This window comes from Terrapene carolina, unplaced genomic scaffold (genome assembly GCF_002925995.2).
Source record: "Terrapene carolina triunguis isolate 2854851 unplaced genomic scaffold, T_m_triunguis-2.0 Scaffold616, whole genome shotgun sequence".
Classification (NCBI taxonomy): Eukaryota; Metazoa; Chordata; order Testudines; family Emydidae; genus Terrapene; species Terrapene triunguis.
The window spans coordinates 304,487-324,859 of NW_020664967.1; the positions used below are offsets into that span (position 1 = coordinate 304,487).

Consider the following 20,373-nt stretch of genomic DNA (forward strand, 5'->3'; position numbering starts at 1 on the left):
TCCCGACCCACAGCTCTGTTAGCCCAGCCCTGGGCAACCCCCAACAACTGTGCCGGTGCCCCTCAATCCTGACCCACAGCCCCCTGCTAGCCCAGCCCTGCCCTCTGTGACGGTCTGTACTATTATGGTCACCAATTTACAATACTATGATACATTTTGTACAAAGAATACCTTGTGAGGAGTCATCTGAAAACTCATAATCTGCTGAACATTATTGTCCTGGTACAATATGCGTATCAACACTGTATGTGGAATTATAAGATTCTACTATGTATCGTTGTTATAAACTGTTCCAAGGTTCAGACAAGCAGATGAAAACTAGTTTTTCAGGGACAAAGACACACTAGCACCCCAGACAGGTGTTAAAGAGCGATCACCGGCTTAAGCAACCGTTCTTCAGCAGCAGGAAGGTGTAAACAAGAAATTTACATTTCCTCACAGAGAAGGTTCAACCCTCACGTCCGCTGCCCCCCCTCCTTCTCCCATCTCTCTGCTCAGCACATCAACGAACACTGGAAGGACTCTGACCTGGGGGAGGGGTCCCTGGCTGATGGGAAATCCCGCCTGTGAACTATTACAACGTGTGGTGAGAGAGACTCGCTTTACACCCCACTCACCGCCGTGGGAACACGGCTCCTCGTCCGAGCCGTCCCCGCAGTCGTCGAAGAAGTTGCAGCGCAGGAGGGAGCTGATGCATTTCTTGTTCTTGCAGAGGAATTCGCTCTTCTCGTGGCTGCAGCTCTTGGGCCTGGCGGTGGGCAACTCTGTGGGGGCCGGCAGGGGAGTGGGCTTGAGACCAGAGCATGGGAGCAGCCCTGGGGGCTAAGGGCCACTGACCCCGGCCCCACAGACAGACACACATTCCCTGCCCCAGGAAGGATACGATGGGGAACAGGGGGAGGGGCTAGTGACTACAGCAGAGACCCGGGAGCCAGGACTCCTGGGTTCTATCCCTGGCTCTGGGAGGGGAGTGGGGCTAGTGGTTAGAGTGGAGGGCTGGGAGCCAGGACTCCTGGGTTCCGTTCCTGGCTCTACATGTGACTTGCTCTGTGGCCGTGGCTAAGGTGGGGCTCCCGCCCAGGCCTGACTCCGCCCATCTCTAGAGCGGGGCAGTGGCAGTGACCTCAGGGCTGCTCACCGCAGTCTCGCTCGTCCGTGCCGTCCCCGCAGTTGTCGATGCCGTCGCACTGACGCCCGATCCACAGGCACACGCGGTCGTTCTTGCAGCGGAACGGTCGGCCGGGCGGGCACTGGAACCTCACTGCGCCGGCGACAGACAGGCGGAGCTGGTGAACGGAGACGCCGCTGCCTGGCTCAGCCCCCCCCCCCCCCCCAAAATGCGCCCAGGTGCCAGGACTCGGACTCCATCGCAGGGCCCGGCTGGAGAACCTGGCTCCAAACCGGGGCTGACCCCAAACTCCCTGGAAATCCCCCAGGCTCAGAGCCCCATAAACTCCGCTCCGCTCCCCCCAGACTGTGCCCCCTCCTGGGCTGACCCCCCAAAACCTCTGCTCCCCCTCCAGAAGTGACCCCCACATTGACATTCTGCCCCTTCCCCGGCTTGTTGGCCCCCCAGCCTTGGCCTCGCCCACTAGGCCAGTCCCCTTGGGCTCTGTGAACCGCTCACAAGCACCCGGGGGCCAGGCCATCAGCCCACGGAGCCTGCACTGCTGCAGAGCACGGGCGTTACCGGCACCCGCCTCCCCCGTCTGAACCCGACTCAAACATCTCAGCCCTCGGGAGAGCTGCGAGCCACAGGCAGAGACCAGGGGAGACCGGGGCCCCCCAGGGCCCGGCGATGACAGGGAATCGCCTGGGTGGGAGAGCCGGTGATCCATGCCCCATGGGGCAGAGGGAGGCAAAAGGCCCCCAAGGCTCCAGCCCCAACCCAGTGCTCCCCCCACCCCAAACTGGGGCCCCTCCACGCTAACCTCCAAACTCTCTGCTCCCCCTGATCCCTGCCGATCGGACCGGGGATCAAATTCCTTCCTGCCCCCCCCAAGCTGGCAACGGTCTGACCCTGAGCATGACACCAACCAGGACAGAGAATTCTTTGGGTCAGCTCAGGGCGCCGCCCACCCCGTCCGGGTTCGGCCTCACGCGGTGTGCCCACGCCTCCCAGAGCCCCGCCCCCAGCAGCATGAAGCCCCACCCCTTCCAGCAGTGCACCCCTCCCCGGCATGCGTGGAGGCGGGTTAGCCAGGGAGCGGGAGGACAGGAGGCCGGGCGGGACGGGGACACTCACAGCACTCCTCGGGGTTCTCGTCGGAATTGTCCCCACAGTCGTCCTCCCCGTCGCACTTCCATGCCAGCGGCTTGCAAAGGGTGTTGTTGCACTGGAACTCGTCCAGGGGGCAGGTGCGCACTGCGGGGAGGGGGAGACGGGCGCGTCAGGGCCCGCGCTCGTGGGGAGGGGGCTGCGCCGGGGGCGGGGAGGGGGACAGGAGTTCGCTGGAGCCCCCTTGGCCGACTGATCGGAAAGGAGCCCAGGAGACGGAACCCAGGCCAGGGGCAGCGCCCCCCATCCAGCCACAGCAGGCCCATGGATCCGGGGGGCAGACACCCAGTGGCAGGTTCTTGCCCCTTCTTTATTGGCAGGCCCTGCAATGCAAATACCCGACTGCACGTGCAGGTTGGGCGCGTGGTCGCACGCCAGCACAGCTGGCTCCCTCATTAGGCTCCAGGGTTAACGCGGCCGCGAGGCGTGGGGGGGGTATGTGTGTGTGTGAGCCCTTCGCCCACGCTGCTGTTACCCCCGGTGCCGCAGTTCTCCTCGTCGCTGCCATCCATGCAGTCGGCGTCGGCGTCGCAGCGCCAGCGCATGGGGATGCAGTGCCCGTTCTTGCATTGGAACTGGTCGAAGTCGCAGCGCAGCGTGCAGTCCTTCTGCAGGGCGGGAGGAGATGGCGAGTGAGCGGGGGCAGAGAGAAAACCCCGCCAGGGCGAAAATGGGGGGTGGGCTCTGGCAGAGGAGGCGCCTGTCTGGTCCTGGCTGCTAGCGCACAGCCAGCCCCGGTGCGTCGCGAGCTACCCAGGTGCCAGGCCGGTTGCCCACGAGCAGGAGGCCCCAGCTGCAGCAGCCTGGGCCCCAGAGCTGAGAGGGGCAGGCCAAGGCTGGCTGGTGGGGGGAAGCCGCCCCCTCTCCCCGTCCATACCTCGTCGGAGCCGTCGGCACAGTCGTGGTCCCCATCACACTTCCACCGGCCGGCGATGCAGCGCCCGTTGGCGCAGGAGAACTCGCTCTCCGAGCAGGGCCTGGGCGCTGGAGGCAGAGGGGAGAGAAGACGGGGCGTCCCCGGTGAGCGGTGCGGCTAACCGGGCGGGGGGGAGTGGACACAGACACTCATTCAGCGGCGCCGGGGGAGCAAGCCGAGCCGGGGAAATGCCCAGAGAGGTGCATGGCTCATATTGACTTCAAATGCCACCCCTGGCCCCGAACCATCCCAGCTTCCCCAGAGGGACGAGGGGGGAAGGGAGGGAGGGACAGTCCCAGCTCTAGCTACCCTCTCCGGCTGCAGCTCCATCCTTAATCCCCATCTTCCGGGAGCAGGGGGCGCTCCCGTTGAGGGACAGGCCGAGACTGACCGGTCAGCGGCTACGGCGCTCGTGCACTGGCTGTGGGACAGGTGGAACGTGTTTAAACTGCGTCTCCTAGAGCTGAGGGCGCACCTCAGAGCTGCTGGCTCCCACAGCAGAGCTCGGGCCCGGCGGGGTGATTGCCAGGACCGCGGAGAGTGCCAACGGGTATGCTGGCACGGGGGGCCCGACGTGTCTCCTGGCACTCCCTCGCTGTGCGCGGAGCTGCTCTGAATGTCACAGCAATACCTGCTCGGAACGGGGATCTGCTCCCGCCCCCACAACGCATGGCTTTGCTGGCCCCATGGCCCCTGCGCCAGCCTGGAGGAACCCGCTGAATTACTTGCACCCCCATCTCCTGCTCCACCCGCGGGAGATCATGCGCCATGTCCCCTCTGGAGGCATCAAGAGGGTGGGAGGGGAGGTGCACACGGGGGCTGAGGCTGGGGAGAGCAGACCAATCTGGGTCAATTTGCAGAAGCAGATGGGGCGAGGGTAGAACTTGGAGCTAAATATGAGCCATGCATGGGTCCCGGATGTGGTAATATTTAACCCTGTCTCTCTCTGTGCCCGGGGGCAGCAGATTCAGCTGACGAGGTTCAGAATGACTGTCCGTGTCGGTCTCTCACCCGCCCCCCATCCCCTCTCCTCCAGATTGGTTGGTTGATTTATTTACTGAACACTTTAAATGGAATTAAGAAGATTTCGGCAGGAACCTACCTCTGAGCACCCCGTAACGACAGTGTGAAAATGGAGAAAAACGTAAGATGAGGTGAAATGGCACAAACTCAAATACACGACATGAGAGCAACAAAAAGGAAAAAAAAAAATTCCATCCTAATGCCTGGAAAGAGACTGGAGGGGCAAGGACCGCAGTCCGAGAACCGGTTTACGCAGTCTGACTGGGCGAGGCCTCGTCTCGACGCACATTCGCACTGGCTCAGTTAAATCGGTTTCGTTCACTTGGTGCCAACCTGCGTGGTGACGCTCTGATTTCAGTTCAAGCTGATCCTAATCAGCTTCAACTGAACTGCCATCAGGGTGTCCAGATGGCCTTGTGCCGCGGGCGTGTCTACACGGGAGTGGAAGGGGTGATTTCCAGCTCAGGCAGGCATCCCTGTGTCCGGTGGAGACACACCTTCAATCGGTTTAAAACCACACCTTACTGGTGCAGCCGCGCAAGCAGATTAGCCAAAAGTGATTTAGTGCCGCACGGATCCTCTGACCTCGCACTTCAGCGAACCCGATCCAAGACACTGGGGAAGTGATTTAAGAGCAGCCGTGCTGGGGAAGGGAAGGCTGCGCTCATGGAAACGACACCCCTTCCTAAGTGGTGCACAGATCCCAGCGCTGGGATCACCTTCCTGTCTCTCTCCAGGACATGCCACAGACCACGCTGGGGGGCTTACAGGGCAGGCCCCTGACGCAGCCCCATGTGAATCTGCTCATCGACCCGTCCAAGAGCAGCCCAGCAGGGTTCTCCTGGCTCCACCCACAGCAACCAGCCTCCCCCCGCCCAGCAGCAGGACCAGCCCACGCCACTCCTCAGCACGGGGCCGTGCATCCACCACAGGCTTCCTCCGGCTGGAGAAGGCCGTGTCCTGTTCCCTCCCCATCCCCCCCCGGGCCAGCGCGGGGCTGACGGTGGCACGTACTGCAGCTCTCCTCGTCCGAGTTGTCCCCGCAGTCGTTGTCGTAGTCGCACTGCCAGCGGCCCGGCACGCACCGGTTGTTCTTGCAGCGGAACTGGTACGGCTCGCAGGTGCGCTCGTCTGCAGTGAAAGGCAGGGCGGGGGGAGCAGGGGAAAGGCCAGGAATGGGGGCGGGGGGGGGGGGGGAGTGGGAATAAAAGACCAATGTCAATTTCATCTGCTCACCCGAGGGGTGGCACCCCGGTGAGGTGCGAGAGCGCTGAATACAGGTGGCCGGAGTGCAGGGGTGAGCAGGGAGTGCCGTGAGCAGATCTACAGTGGACGAGAGGCAGCCGTGACCCCCCTCAGAGCCAATCAGCTCCCCCACAGCTGGTGACCGACCCCCTGATCTGCGGAGCCCACTCCCCGGAACGTAGCAGAAGATGCAAGAGCCGCTCGTCCCGGCCCTGCCGACCGTGGCGCCAGCTCACCACATTCCTCCTTGGGCTCGTCCGAGCTGTCTCCGCAGTCATCCTCCCCGTCGCATTTCCAGCGTGCTGGGATGCATCGGCCCGAGTCCTTGCACCGGAACTCGTCCACACCACACGTCATTTGTGCTGGGGGTGGGGGAGAAGAGGCAGAGGGGGGTTAGCGTCGGCGTAGGCCAGCACCCCCACCCTTTGGACGCCCCCACCGAGGGTCCCAGGGGAGCGGCTCCTTACTGCAGTTGGCGGGCTCGTCTGATCCGTCCACGCAGTCGTTGTCCCGGTCGCACACCCAGACACGGGGGATGCAGCGCTTGGTGACGGCACACTGGAACTGATTGGGGGCGCAGGTCACCTCCGCTGCGCAGGGGGCACAAAGGAAAGGGGAGTCAGGGGGGGCCCTGTAGCAGAAACTGGGGCTCTGCCTTTAATCACCCCCCAGCGCAGACGGGCTTGGGGGCCCGGGGAAAAGTACCCAGCAATGCCCACGGCAGCCTCTGACTCACGGCTGGGATAATCACGAGCCTCTTTTCCCACAGCGACATGACGGGCAGCGCAGGCACGTCACACGGGCGGCCCTGAGGCGGCTCGGGGAGAATTCCCTACCTCTGGCCTCAAAAGCAGGAACAAGCCCTTTCCAATTAATACCAAGGCTAACTGCGCCCCCAGTCAGCCCTGGGGACGAGAGGATGGGTACAAGGCTGCGCCTTTCAAACGGGCACAAGGAAATGTTGTTCGGCTATTTTGTAACCTGTGGAACTCATTGCTACTAGATATTAGGCGTAAGCATTTATCTGAATCAGAACAGCAGCGACTCCAGCCGGGATACAGCGAGCAGGGCTGTCCATGCTGCAGACAGCAGAGCGGGGGGAGGAAGCAAATCCGCCCCCCCGGCGATTGATTCCGCACCCCCGCGGCACCGAGTGCCCACAGGCAGGATGCCCCCCCCCAGCACCCCCGTCACTCACGACAATCCTTCTCGTCCTCGCCGTCCCCACAGTTGTCCTGCCCGTTGCAACGGAAGATCCCAGGGATGCAGCGGTTGGTGTTGGTGCATTTGAACTGGCTGGGCAGGCAGACGTGGATATCTGGACAGAAAAGGGGACACAGTGAGGGGACTGGCTTGGACTTGCATTGCCGCTATTGGGAATCAGGAGCCCTGCTGGGGACCCAGGCGTCCGGGGGCCGTACCGCAGTTGGCCTCGTCCGAGTTGTCCTGGCAGTCGTTGTCTCCGTCGCAGATGAAGGCCGGGTTGGTGCAGATCCCGGTGGAGCACTGGAACTGTCCTGGGCGACACTTGAATTCAGCTGAGGAGAGAGAGGGGAGGTGGTGACGCCTCGCGCCGGATGAACCCTGGCATTTCCACAGCGCTGGGAGACGCACACTGGGCAAACCTGCCTGGCCCAGGGGTCCTCGGCAGGGACCCTGGACTGCCAGCACAGGCCCCTACGGCATGAGCCAAAGGAGTAGCCCCATTAGCCGAGAGCAGCAGTAGGCTGTTATCCCACCAGGCAGGGAAGCGTGTTACACAGGCACTCCTCCTCACACTGGAGTCAATGGGGCTGCAGAGGTGGCAGGAAATTGGCCCACAACTTGTTTACAAAATTCTGATATGAATCGTTTCACCCCTCACTGAAATGCAGCCACCTCTGGGGTGGGACATGGCTGCTGTTTAACAGCACGCAGCAACACTATGCAGCCAATGAGGAGAGGGAGCAAAGAAGACTCCCATCTGCAATTAAAAGCAGAAGGAAGATTTCAGGGAGCTGCAGAGCACTGGCCATTAAACGCCCTATTACTGCAAGAAGCACCTGGACTCATTAACAACCAAGTCTAAAGACTCAGCTGCGTAGCCCCCCCGCAGTGTCAGGCCAAGAGGAGAGCGCCCCCTGCTGAGTCACCAGCACTCTCCCATGCAGGCGGTCGGCAGGCCCAGCTCTGCTCCGCTTCAGAGTCCCACCCCGCCCCCAGCCGGGCCCTGTGCCGCTCTCTGCTCCCCAGCCAGTAGCCGGGCCGGGGTTTGAAGCCTTTGCCAAGGTGGCCCCTAGGACTCTGTGAAGGGAGCGGAGCTGGGAGGGAACGAACTCCCCTGACTCAGAAACCTCCTGATTCCTGGGGGGGGGGTGGGATGGGGTTAATAAGGCTGCTCAGCGCGGTTCTCCCTGTGGGCCCCCCCAGGGAAAGGCTGCGTGGGGCTCTGCGGCTGGCAGATCTCGCCGAGACGTCAACAGGCAAAGGATCCATTTCATCCCGGCACGTGGCGTCGGGGACACCTCCGGGGCCTGGAATTCCCCGCTGGCGGGAGCCATGCTGGGAGTGGCGGCTGCTGGAGCAGGGGAACCCACCCCACCTTCCGAGCGGGCAGGGGCAGGGCCCCCTGTGCCTCTCCTTCGGGTCACTGATGGGGCTGGGAGCTCAGCCCCTGAGGGTGGGCGGAGCAGCGCCTGGGTCTGGCTGTGCCGCCCACACCCCCCCGTCACTCACGGCAATCTTCGGGCTCGTCCGAGCGGTCCCCGCAGTCGTCCTCCGTGTCGCATTTCCACCAGAAAGGGATGCATTTGTCGTTCTTGCAAACGAACTGCGGCAGAGAGACGAGGCTGTGAGGCCGGCTCCAGGCAGGACCCGTGGGGCAGCGGCATGGGGGCGACCCCCAGGACCAAGGGAGCTTTTCCCTCTGGGTCTCTCCCTGCTCTACCCCCGCCCAGCGAGATGCACTGAGAGCAAGAGGAGTACATGCCTGCTCCCCCTCCCCCGCACAAAGCTGGGATGACGCGGTGCCAACCCAGACTCCCACACATCTTCCCTCTCTGGAGCCTCAGCCCCACATCTCCAAGGGGCCGGGAGTAAGAGACTCCGGCCTTGAAACATCCCGTCTCCGAGTCTGGCTGTGGTTACAGGTAGGTACCGGGGCCCTGGCAGCAGCGGGTTACCTGGCTGGCCGTGCAGTTGGAGACGCAGGTCTTGCCGTCGCCGCCCAGGTAGAAGTTGGTGGGGCAGGCGCACTTGTGGGTGCCGCCCGGGGACAGGAGGCACAGGTTGCTACAGCCGCCGTTGTTGGTTTTGCAGGGGTGACTGGGGACTGGGGAGAGGAGAGAGCGCGCTGGGGTAAGACCGTCCGGGGGTGCAGCGGACTCCTGACCCCCGCTCTGCAGGTGATCCCCCTCCCTCATTGCGTGTCGCTCCTCACCCCTACATATTCTTCCCCCACCGTCTCTCCTTCACCCCATCCCAGCCCCACTCCGCACAGGGCCTGGACCCCTTGGTGAGCCCTGGCCCCATGCAATCCGGGGCGTCCCATGGGAAGAGGAGCTGGGCAGCGGTCTTGCCAGCAGGGTCCGTGCTGATCCGAGCGCAGACCCAGCAGGTAGCAACTCTCCAGCCATCCCCACTGGATCCTGATCCACCTGTCGGGTCCCGATCGGACTCCAGAACCCGCGGGCAAGCGTGTGCGGGCTGGAGAGAGCCCGGCCGGCAGGTCAGACGCTGGATGTGGGGCTGGGGGCCACCCCCGGGCTGGGGCTGCTGACCACAGGGACCAGACGGAGACCTGGTGACTCATTTCCCAAGCGGCCATCCCCCATTTGGGCAGCTGGGCACGAGGACGCGTCTCTAACTAGAGCCGCTGGCGGGATCCAGATGCCAAAGCCTGGGCCCCACTGTGCCAGCTGAGCCCCTGCCCCCCCTCAGAGCCCCCAGGGAGACGGTGTGAAATCAGAGAGCCTCGTGCCTTGGTCCCCCCGGGGCCGCGGTCCCTGCCCTTGCTGACCCAGCTCCTGGTGACAGCCCCCCGCCCGGGACTCCCTCCCGCTCACCGTCCGGCTGGCGGTAGGCATGGTAGATGTGGATGTCCATGGGCCGGTGCAGCGTGCTGATCAGCATGGACTTGTTGGCCCCGGTGGTCTTGTGGGCTCGGTTGATGGACTTGGTCTCCCAGTCGGTCCAGTAGATGTAGTCCTCAAAGAGGGTGAGCGCAAAGATGTGCGGGATGTCCTGGCTCAGCACTGCAGGGAGAGGGGGCAGCTCAGGCCAGGCAGGGACGCAGCCCCCCGCCCCCCCCCCCAGAGTCGTGCAGGACAGAGCACGGCGGCCGTGCGTCACTAGGTGTGCACGTGGCGCCCTCTACAGGCCAGACACTGCAATCACCTGCTGCTGAGTCACCTACAGGACGTGGCCCCTTGGCAAAACCGGCAGAGCCCGGGGTTCAAGCCCCCAAACCTGGGAGCTGCCAGGCCACTCGAGCCGGGGACTGGAAGTGGGTAGGGGATGTGATTTTAAGAAGACTTTAATATTAATATGTGAGCTTGGATACACCAGCGTTAATTATCCCTCTGCACTCCTAAAAAGCAGGGGACGATCACCTGCCTTGCGCGACAGCAGCGTGGCTCTCTGTGAATCCCACAGCAGGGACAGCTCATCCCCAGTTCCCAAATAGGGAAACTGAGGCAAGAAACAACAGTGAGGTCATTTGCCCAAGGGCACAGATGGAGTCAGCGGCAGAGCTGGGATCAGAACCCAGGAGTCCTGGCTCCCAGTCTCATGCTAAAACCATTTGTGTTTGGCCGAAAGCTGCAGCTCCCGGCCGGCCTCACCGATGTGCCGGTTGGAGCCATCCAGACTGGCAAACTCAATGTAGTCCTCCCGGGCATCTGCCCAGTAAATCCGGCCATTGATGTAGTCCAGGGTGAGGCCGTTGGGCCAGGTGATCTTGGTGTCTACGATGACGCTCCGGTTGGTGCCGTCCATGCCGATCTTGCCAATCAGGGAGTGGTCACCCCAGTCCGTCCAGTACAGGTAACTGGGGCACAAAGGGAACAGCAACGGGAGAGGCTGAGTCAACCGAAACAGCACCAGCAGCCCTGCTACAGCGTCCTTCTGTCCCCATACAAGAGGGGAAACCGAGTCACCAAGCGGCAGGGAGGTTTCCCAGCGTGTAAGAGGCAGAGCTGGGAGCGGGAACAGAACCCCGGAGTCCTGACTCCAGGCACCTCGCTCAGAACAGAAATTCTGGGGGGTGCCGTGGGCAGGAGCTGATGCGCCAGCCCACAGAAGGGAGCTCGGAGCATCCTGCATCTGGGAACAAGGGAAAGGTGAGACCCGGCCGTGCCCCCTCACCCGTTCTGCACGTCCACCACCAGCGCCCGCGGCTCCCGCAGCCCCGAGTTCACCAGCACCGTGCGATAGGCCCCGTTCAGCTTCGACACCTCGATGGTGTCCCTGCCCTTGTCGCACCAGTACAGGTTCCCGCCCACCCAGTCCACGGCCAGCCCGTCGGGGTTGCTGAGACCGGTGCGGTGAAGGACCTGCCGGGAGAACGGGACAAGTCAGGGCCTGTTCAGAGAGGACCCCGCCCCGCTCCTGCCCAGAGACCCTGCCCTGTCCCCCCTCTGCCCCCCAGGACTGTGGGTCCTGCCCTGGGACCCAGCCCCATTCCCCAGGGACACGGGCCCCACCCAGAGACCCTGCCCCGTCCCAGGTATGCATGGCCCTGCCCGGCAGCCCCACCCCATTCCCCTGGGAAGGCGAACCCCGCCACCCCCAGCGGCCCCTCCCTGCCGGGTCCCCCAAAGAGGGCACCCCCCGGGGGGGGGAGCCCAGCACCCACCTGGACGTTGCTCCCGTTAATGTGCATGCGGCGGATCATGCTGCCCTGCGTGGTGACATCCGTCCAGTAGATCATCTGCTCCCTGTAGTCGAAGTCCAGAGCCACGGCGTTGTTCAGCCCCTGGAGCCAGCGCAGCCCAGAGGAAGATGCATTAGGCCTCGCGCTCATGCCACCTCGCTGGCCAGCGGGGGTGGCAAGGGGGGCACTTCCACAGTTGCTTTTTAACTGGGCCTTCCTTAAAAACTGAGCCACCTCCTGCCCCTCCCCAACCATGATTCCAAGCCTCTGTACTCAAGAGGTTTAAAACAACGACAGCCAATGTTTACGTAGGACCTACCATAGACGCAACCAGCTACCAAGGAGCTATTAGAATCATAGAATCACAGGACTGGAAGGGACCTCGAGAGGTCATCTCGTCCGGTCCCCTGCACTCATGGCAGGACTAAGTACTGTCTAGACCATCCCTGACAGGTGTTTGTCTAACCTGCTCTTAAAAATCCCCAGTGATGGAGATTCCACAACCTCCCTCGGCAATTTATTCCAGTGCTTAACCACCGACAGTTAGGAAGTTTTTCCTAATGTCCAACCTAAACCTCCCTTGCTGCAATTTAAGCCCATTGCTTCTTGTCCTGTCCTCAGAGGTTAAGAACAACAATTCTTCTCCCTCCTCCTTGTCACCTTTTATGTACTTGAAAACTGTTACGTCCCCTCTCAGTCTTCTCTTCTCCAGACTAAACAAACCCAGGTTTTCAATCTTCCCTCCTAGCTCATGTTTTCTAGACCTTTCATCATTTGTGTTGCTCTCCTCTGGACTTTCTCCACATCCTTCCTGAAATGTGGCGCTCAGAACTGGACACAATACTCCAGCTGAGATCTAATCAGCGCAGTCCTACTGTTTGCATAGGACCTACCATATTTGCAGCCAGCTACCACGGAGCTCCTTTGCGAGCTGGGCTGGCGTTAGCGCTCACGGCAGGAAGCGAGATGGAGCCCTTCCCCCTCCCCTGAGCAGCGGGCACGTCTGGGGCACGGGGGCAAAGCGGAGGCGGAAGGAGGGTACATCCCCCACCCAGCCTGCACAGCTGCGGGTTGGGCTGGGGCCTCCAGGTGCCCAAATAGCCTCAGCTCGTGTCAATCAAGGAGGCCCCCGGTGGCTTCCAAGGAGCAGCCCTTAAACCGGGGGGCCTTTTCCCTGAGCCCCAAACCTGACGGGGGAGGAGGGGTGCAATCCCCCCCAGGTGACACCGCTTCCACCCCAGGAGCCAGTGGGGACACCCTACCCCCACCCGGAGCAGCCCAGTTCAAGCCCACGTGGAGATGGCGCAGACGCCCCCCCCGGCAGCACCTGTTTGAGCAGCGTGTAGTTGGAGCCGTCCAGGTTGAGTTTCCTCAGGTAGTAGCGGTTGGCGAAGATGAGGAAGGGCTCTTCGTCTGCAGGGGAAAGACGCGTCAGATCCCCCCCTCCCCAGGCACAGACACACTCCGATGCTGTCCTCAGCTTTGCATGGGCCCTGCAGCTGGTGGCAACTGCCCCCCCAGCCACCAACCCTCCAAACGGAGCCGGCCAAAGGCACCTTGGTCTGCACTGCGGCAGGCCAAACCTGGACTTCTCCAGCCTGCCCAACCATCGTCAGCCAGAATTCACCCAGAAAAACCGCCAGGGGAACCGGATTCCCTGGCGTGATGCTGGCTCGGCCCAGCGAGGGCACACGGCAAAGCAACCCCGATTGCCCGGCCTGCAGTCTGCCAGTCCAGACCTGACGGGCACTCTCCTTAAGCTACTTGGTGCAGAGATACCAACCCCTCGGACACGGCAGGATCCTCCGCAAACCTAGAGGTTTCTGTCTGATCCCCCGGCAGGCAAAGCCCCTCGGCACAAGCGCCCCGGAGCTGCTCTCACCTGAGACGGCTTTGCAGCTGGTCGGGTGGTCGGGCCTGAGTTTGTAGCCCTCTGTGCACAGGCACTTGAAGCTGCCCAGCGTGTTGATGCATTTCTGGCTGCAGGGGTAGGTGGTGGTGCACTCGTCAATGTCGATGCAGGTTTTCCCGTCGTCTTTCAGCCTGTACCCGGGCCGGCATCTACACTGCAGGAGGCAGCGGGAGGCAGTTAGGAGCATCCCTGCAGCACGGAGGGGCATGCGTGCGTGCACCGACCGTGCACACCCGAGGGCACAAACAGGGCATACACCTGGACGTGCCCAAATGGCGTGAGCGCGCACAATCACCGCACGTGCACACGCACAAATACACAGCCAAGGTATGCAAAACTAGCAGGCGGGCACGCACGGTGCACACAAGCAGTGCCTGGGCACCCGTCTGCACAAATAGTGAATGCACACTCCCCTCCACAAACACGGCGGCGTGCGCACACACAAATGGAGGAACAGCCGCGTGGGGAGCCACCCGACCCCCAACTCCCGCTCGGAGCTGCCAGGAGCCGGGCTTGCTCGTCAGCTCCTCTGGCTCAACGGACCTGCTGTACCCCAGCCCCCCCCCGGCGCAGGTTGGGCCCCCCCCCCCAGTGACCCAACCTTATAGCCGATCTTGAGGTCCTCGCACTCCTGGGAGCAGCCGCTCAGTTTCTTGTTGAGACACTCGTTGAGGAAGCAGTTCAGCTCGTCGGAGCCGTCGGCGCAGTCGTCGTTGTTGTCGCAGAGCAGGGCCTCGGGCACGCACCGGCCGTTCTTGCACAGGAAGAACGAGTCGTTGCACCTGCTCTCTGGAACGACGGCAGGAGGGAGGGGGTCACCGCAGGCGCCGGGCTCGGGGAACCCCATCGACAGCCCTCCCCGTGCACCAGCCAGGGCCACGCCCAGGGCTGGGCGCGCTGGCCAGGGGAGAAAGGGACCGAGTCCAGGGCCAGAGCACGGGAGACCCCACTGGGCTGTACATGAGGGAAGGGGCAGGAAATGATGGCAACGGCTCAGAATACAGTCCCCGGAGCCCAGGGCCCGTCCCCGGGCACCTACCGGAGCTGGTGCAGCGCGGGTTCTTGGGCGCCTCGTCCGAGTGGTCGTGGCAGTCGAATTCCCCGTCGCACTGCCACTGGCTGTTGCTGAGACAGCGGCCGTTGGCACACCGGAACTCGTGGGGGCTGCAGGTCGGGTACTCTGCGGAGAGAGGGAACGTGGTCAGGCCAGCTGCCCCCAGCGCCAGGCCCTGTCCTCAGAGCGGGCGCACGGGGAGCAGTGCATCACCACGGGCTTGGGCACGGCACGGACAGGATTAGAGAAAGCTGGCACTTCGCCTCCCCCCGGCGCCCGGGCAGGGCCTTTTCCGCAGGGGCTGGCAGCTCCCGCAGCCTCACCCGCCACTCTGATAAACTCAGTGGGAACTGGGGCTCCCCCGCCCCCCCGCGTGTCTCGCTCAGAGCCGGGAGCCAAGGAGCTGGGGCTCGGGGTGGAAGCAGCCCCAGCTTCCCGCCCCGTTCCACGCCAGCACCCACCGCACTCCGGGGACTCGTCGGAGCCGTCGCCGCAGTCGTCGTCGTGGTCGCAGACGAAGTGCTTGGGGATGCACTGGTGGTTGGCGCACATGAACTCCCGCTCGTCACACGTGCTGTTGTACACTGGAACGAGGAGCCGCTTGTCAGCGCCCCGAGGCCAGGCCCCCCGCAACTGTCCCCAGCCCTCACACAGGGGCCCAGGCTGGCAGGCACGGGGCAAACTAGCCAGCTCTGCTTCACAACCCCTTCCCCCCCTTCGGAGCAACGTCATCTGCCCCCGTGTAGAGGGGGAAACTGAGGCACGGGGCTGGGGGGCCCAAGGTCACACAGGACTAGAATCAAGGCAGCCTGACTCTCGAGCAGCACTGTCGGGTCCGCTGCAGCCTCTGGGTGATAGCACCGGAGTCAATTGCTCCCCGGCAAAGGGGCTCCCCGGCTTGCTGGCTGCCCCGGCCCACAGGCCGCTGGCTCAGGGGCTCCCCGGCTTGCTGGCTCCCCGGCCCACAGGCCGCTGGCTCTCTGGCTCAGGGGCTCCCCGGCTTGCTGGCTCCCTGGCCCATAGGCTGCTCCCTTCCCCACCCCTCGAACCGAGCGCAGCCACAGGGCGACTCACAGCAGCCAGCGGCTAAGGACTCGTCAGAGCCGTCGGCGCAGTCCTTGTCTCCGTCGCAGAGCCAGCGCTCTGGCACGCACATGTACGTGCCCGGGCACTGGAAGGACCCCGAGCTGCAGGTGGTCAGCCCTGCAGGGGACAGAGGGGTGAGCAGGGCTTGCGGGGCCGGTATTGAGAGAAAGGCAGGGTGGGGGGTGCCGGGAGGGCTCCCCCACAGAGGCTGCGTCCAGGGCAGTGAGGGGCCTGGGCACCTCACCCCCGTATGCCCCAAGAGGTCCCGGCAGATGAGCTCAGCACACGCCGTCAGGGGTGCACTGGCTCCGTGCATGGGGGCGACATTCGGCTCGGGCTGGCTGAACCCCGGGTAGTTTTTGGGTCTGGGCCCCTTTGGGGCTGTCTCACATGATCCCCAAAGCAGCTCGCGGGGTCAGGACCCTGCCTGAGCATGAATCCATCCCCACACCGGGGGACCTGCCGGCAGTCACTCCCTCGCCCCGCCACAGAAATAGGCAGCACATCCACTGCCCCCTCTGGTGGAGGGTCTCAGAACAACTGGAAACCCAGCGATTGATTCACCCCCCTCACAGACAGGCGGAGCCACCCCCCCTCATTTTGCAAATAGAGAAACTGAGGCACCAGGCAGTCACTTGGCAAATCAGTGGCACAACCGAAGAGTCCCCACTCTGCTGCTCTCACCACTAGACTCACCTCTCGGATTCGGCAAAAGAACCCAGGAGGCTCCCAGCCCCCCAGCTCTAACCACTAGACCCCACTCCTCTCCCCGAGCTGGGAACAGAACCCAGGAGTTCAGACCACCCTCCTGCTCTAACCACTAGTCTCCACTCCCCCAAGGGTAAGGTACGGCTCCCTGGCTTTGCACTTCAAAGAGACACCCCTGGCCCCCTTCTGCCAGGCCCCCTTCCTCTCTCCGGGTCTCCCCCACCCCGGCAGGGGAGACGGGCTTACGGCAGCGGCTGTCTTCGTCGGAGCCATCCCCGCAGTCGTCCGCCCCGTCGCACACCCACAGCTTGGAGATGCAGCGGTGGTTGTTGCATTCGAACTGCACGGGGTAGCAGAATTTATCTGGGAGGGGAGGGAGAGGCGGCATTCAGGGCGGCGTCAGGAGCTCGGGGAAGGGAACAAGGGGGACAGGACGCTTGGCCGGGCAGATGCTGCTCTTGCTGGGGCTCAGGGCATGGGGCTGAGCGGGTGATACCACCGGCTCTACGCTAGGCAGGGCCTAGATCTCATGAGGTGGGAACAGTAGGATCACGGGGGCGGTGTGCGCTGGATGTGGAAGTTCCACGTCGATAGCTTCTAAGTGATCAAAACTGGGGTTCCAGCAGCCCCCCGAGTTGAAGGCCAGCAGGACCCTCACCCAGACTGGTATCTAACGCCACCCTGATCATTCTGTTCAGCTGGCTGACGACTCAAGGGTTGTCAGGGTCACCATCCCAGCACTCAACTCACGCCGGCCCCGAAACAAGCGTGAAGCTGTCGCACGAGACCGTGTGTGCAAACGTACAAGGGGCCCCTGCGCTGGCGGCACCGTAAAGCCAAGGCTAGGAAATTGGATCTTTGTTCTTTAGAGAAGGGAAAAGTCGAGGGGCTAGTCTGCGCGAAGTGACATGGGCCAGAGCGTCCAGCCTCGGGGAGGGGAGAGTGGGCAATCCCTGGCCCCTGGGAGACGGATGTGAGAGATTTAAAACCTCACTCACGTCGTAGAAACTGGGAATAACACGACCGGGGGGGGGGGGGACTCACTGCAGTCTGTCCCCTCCATGCTCTACCTCCCACAATCCCATGCTCCCCGCCCCATGTGCTTACTGCAGTGCGTCTCGTCTTCGCCGTTCTCACAGTCGTCCTCCTTATCGCACGTCCAGGTCATGGGGATGCACCTCCCGCTCGGGCAGGCGAAGTAATTGGCCGGGCACTTGGGTTTCCTCACTCCTGGGGTGCGGGCGGGAAAGGCACCACGGTTCGTTCGGTGACACCGGCTGAGCCTGGCTACACCGCACAGCGAACCCTGGGCTCGGCTCTGCAGAGCGACAGGGCGAGACCGACCCTGGCACAGAGCTCCATCAGCCGGCGCTGCGTGGGGTCAACGGGGGGCACCCAGAGAAACTCCCCTCCCACATTCTCTTCCATGACTCGGGGATACGGTAGCGCCCAGACCCCAGCCGAGACAGGGGCCCCGTTGTGCTGGCCAGACCCTGACCGGAACGGGGGCCCCAGAGCGCTGCAAGATGGGGGCCCTGGGATGCTGCCCGGACTCCGTTCGAGAGACAGACTAAACTGAGGCCCAGAGATGCAGGGACGTACCCAAGGTCAGCCGGGCAGCGTGTGGCAGGGCAGGGTATGGCTCCCTGATCCCAGCCCTGTGCCTCCCTCACCCGTCCCCTGGGGCTGGACAGTCACTAACTCCCCAGGCAGGGACGCCTCTCCCCATCCCTGTGTGTGATCGTTTGCTCTCAGCACAGCCGTGCGCCATTTCCTCCCCGCCCCCCCCTAATCCCACACAGCCGTCCCCCCCTCCCCCCCCCCCCCCCAGCTAGGGACCAGCAGCCCCTGCTGGCGTGCCAGGGCAGGGCACTGCTGGAGCCTGCCTGCCAAGCTCCCCAGCCCCATCCCGTCACCGGCCAGCCCCGCTCTCACCCGGGCAGTTCTGCTCGTCCGAGTAGTCCCCGCAGTCGTTGGCTCCGTCGCACACCCAGGACGGGGCGTAGCACAGCGACGTGTGCTCGCACTTCTGGAACGTCAAGCCTTTCACCCCCAGCTTGAAGTAGCTGCTGCAGTCGGTGGCGCCTACGGGAAAGCCCGGAGTGGATACTGTCCTCGGCACGCGGGCAGGGGACAGCTCCCAGCCGCCACCCGCCCCGTGTTCTGCCTGGCAGGGGAGTCCCCTCCATCCTCTGCACCCTCACAACACTGGCTGGCAGCTGAGCAGGGCTCGGGGAGCAGCCACCGCCCGAACAACCCACGAAAGGGGAGACCAATGCTCTGGCCCAGACATCAGAGAGCCACTGGGGGAACCGCTGAAAACCGAGTACACACGCTGTGCACGCACAGCACATGCACGGGCACACACGCTGTGCACACACACAGTGCACTCACACACACACCGTGCACACACTCAGTTACACACACACTTGTCCTCCCTCCCCCATCATAGCCCTCCTCTGTCACTGCCAGGGGAGAAGATCCCTTGCTGCCCTGGTGCCCTCCTGCTACCAGCCCTGCCCGCCCCACGCTGGCTGCAGGTGCCAGGCCGATCCATTCTGCCCGTCTCCCGCGCCCAACGTTTCGCTGCACCTCACTAAGTGCTTCTGACGAGCTGTCGGGAGGCGGCACGTCAGGGGCTGTGCAGGGCGGCCTGGAAGTGACAGGGAGGCCGGGCCTGTTCCCAGGACACAATAACCTGGCTCGGCCTCAGTCGGGAGGGAAGCGCGGGCGAGTCCCACCCCCGAAGAACTGGCTCATGGCAGGGTACAGGCGGGCAGAAGGGCCTGGGGGTGGGGGCCGTGGAGGGGGGGGCCGAGGGGAGGTCCCCCCCGCGCAGTGCTGGCACTCACTGCAGTTCATCTCATCCGACGCGTCCTCGCAGTCGATGAACTGGTTACAGCGGCTCGAGTTCCCGATGCAGCTCCCGTCCCGGCACCGGAACTCCGTCGTCGCGCACCTGGTCTCTGCAACGAGGGGGGCAGACCGGAGCTACGGGGGGGCTCGGCGGGCAGCCCCTCACGCTCACACGTACCTCACGCTCAATGTAATGGGGTGCACACACGTACCTCGCGCTCACTGCAATGGGGCGCACACCCCCCCCTCGCGCTCACTGCAATGGGGCGCACACGCAAACGCACCCCTCAGCGCTCACTGCAATGGGGCGCACATGTACCACACACTCACTGCAATGGGGCGTACACCCCCCCTCGCGCTCACTGCAATGGGGTGCACGCACACAAACACACCCCTCGGTGCTCACTGCAATGGGGTGTACACCCCCCCTCGCGCTCACTGCAATGGGGCGTACACCCCCCCCCTCGCGCTCACTGCAATGGGGCGCACGCACACAAACACACCCCTCGGTGCTCACTGCAATGGGGCGCACGCTGCCCATGCTAATGCTCAGTGGCAGAGTTCTTAGCTCTCCCTGCAGGACCCTGGTCCTTCTCGGAGCGGGGTTTGTGCCCCCACAGCCTGACAGGACACTTTGGGAGTGACCTGCCTGTGTTTATCCCGGCCCCCCACTCCGCTCCTCTCCGGAGGAGAGTCCACACTCAGACCCCTGCTGCCGGGCTCCCACTACAGCTCTGCTGGGCCCCTGCCTGACAAGGGGAAGGAAGCACCGGGAACCTGGCCCCTCGTGCACTGGAATCGTGAGCAGGGCTGGGCACGAGGCTGCCTGGTTCTCAGATGCTCCAAAAGCACCAGACAGCTCAGCGTTGGCACCCAGCCGGGTGCTGCCTGCACGAGGATGGCAAGGGCCCTCTCCCTGGTGCGCAGGACCGGCACAGGCGGCACGCAGAGCTGGGCACAGGCTACGACCCTGGTCAGGGCGCCACATTCCTCCTGCCACAGTGTCAGCCATGCCGAAAACAGCAGTTCTCGGGTGTCGGCGGCACGGCCTGGCCCGCCCAGCAGGAATACACGTGAGCCTCCGAGTTCACTAGTGCTCTGCGCCCAGCGGGGGTCGGGCTCTGCTCCTCTTTACATTGGGGAGTTTGGGACTGATGCAAAAATCCTCTGGGCAAAATGTGTGTGTGTCACATGCAAACCCGCCCCTGCTCGTGTGTGTACGTGCGTCCCCCACATGCAAACACCCTCATGCTCGTGTGTGTGTGTACATGTGTGTCCCCTACATGCAAACACACCGGTGCTCGTGTATGTACATGTGTGTCCCACATGCAAACACGCCCGCACTCATGTGTGTAAGTGTATGTGTCCCCCACACGCAAACATGCCCACGCTCATGTGTGTAGCCCCCACATGCAAACATGCCAGTGCTCGTGTGTCTCCCACA

General features: G+C 63.4%; 1 protein-coding gene across 1 annotated transcript in view; it reads right to left on the bottom strand.

Annotated features, from left to right (window-relative positions):
* LOC112117474 (low-density lipoprotein receptor-related protein 1) overlaps window positions 1-20,373 on the bottom strand; it is a 126,128-nt gene that overhangs the window by 8,235 nt on the left and 97,520 nt on the right. The window contains exons 48-73 of the mRNA XM_029913373.1: window positions 18,926-19,039; window positions 18,009-18,158; window positions 17,181-17,303; window positions 16,320-16,436; window positions 15,354-15,482; window positions 14,741-14,863; window positions 14,265-14,405; window positions 13,827-14,014; window positions 13,196-13,379; window positions 12,641-12,726; window positions 11,296-11,415; window positions 10,806-10,993; window positions 10,283-10,488; window positions 9,506-9,694; window positions 8,624-8,772; window positions 8,178-8,271; window positions 6,884-7,000; window positions 6,661-6,780; window positions 5,930-6,052; window positions 5,699-5,824; window positions 5,232-5,348; window positions 3,156-3,262; window positions 2,754-2,886; window positions 2,246-2,365; window positions 1,139-1,261; window positions 618-764 (exon numbers count right to left, since the gene is read on the bottom strand). Of these exons, the coding sequence (XP_029769233.1) occupies window positions 618-764; window positions 1,139-1,261; window positions 2,246-2,365; window positions 2,754-2,886; window positions 3,156-3,262; window positions 5,232-5,348; window positions 5,699-5,824; window positions 5,930-6,052; window positions 6,661-6,780; window positions 6,884-7,000; window positions 8,178-8,271; window positions 8,624-8,772; window positions 9,506-9,694; window positions 10,283-10,488; window positions 10,806-10,993; window positions 11,296-11,415; window positions 12,641-12,726; window positions 13,196-13,379; window positions 13,827-14,014; window positions 14,265-14,405; window positions 14,741-14,863; window positions 15,354-15,482; window positions 16,320-16,436; window positions 17,181-17,303; window positions 18,009-18,158; window positions 18,926-19,039 (3,534 nt within the window). The remainder of the gene's footprint in view (window positions 1-617; window positions 765-1,138; window positions 1,262-2,245; window positions 2,366-2,753; window positions 2,887-3,155; window positions 3,263-5,231; window positions 5,349-5,698; window positions 5,825-5,929; window positions 6,053-6,660; window positions 6,781-6,883; window positions 7,001-8,177; window positions 8,272-8,623; window positions 8,773-9,505; window positions 9,695-10,282; window positions 10,489-10,805; window positions 10,994-11,295; window positions 11,416-12,640; window positions 12,727-13,195; window positions 13,380-13,826; window positions 14,015-14,264; window positions 14,406-14,740; window positions 14,864-15,353; window positions 15,483-16,319; window positions 16,437-17,180; window positions 17,304-18,008; window positions 18,159-18,925; window positions 19,040-20,373) is intronic.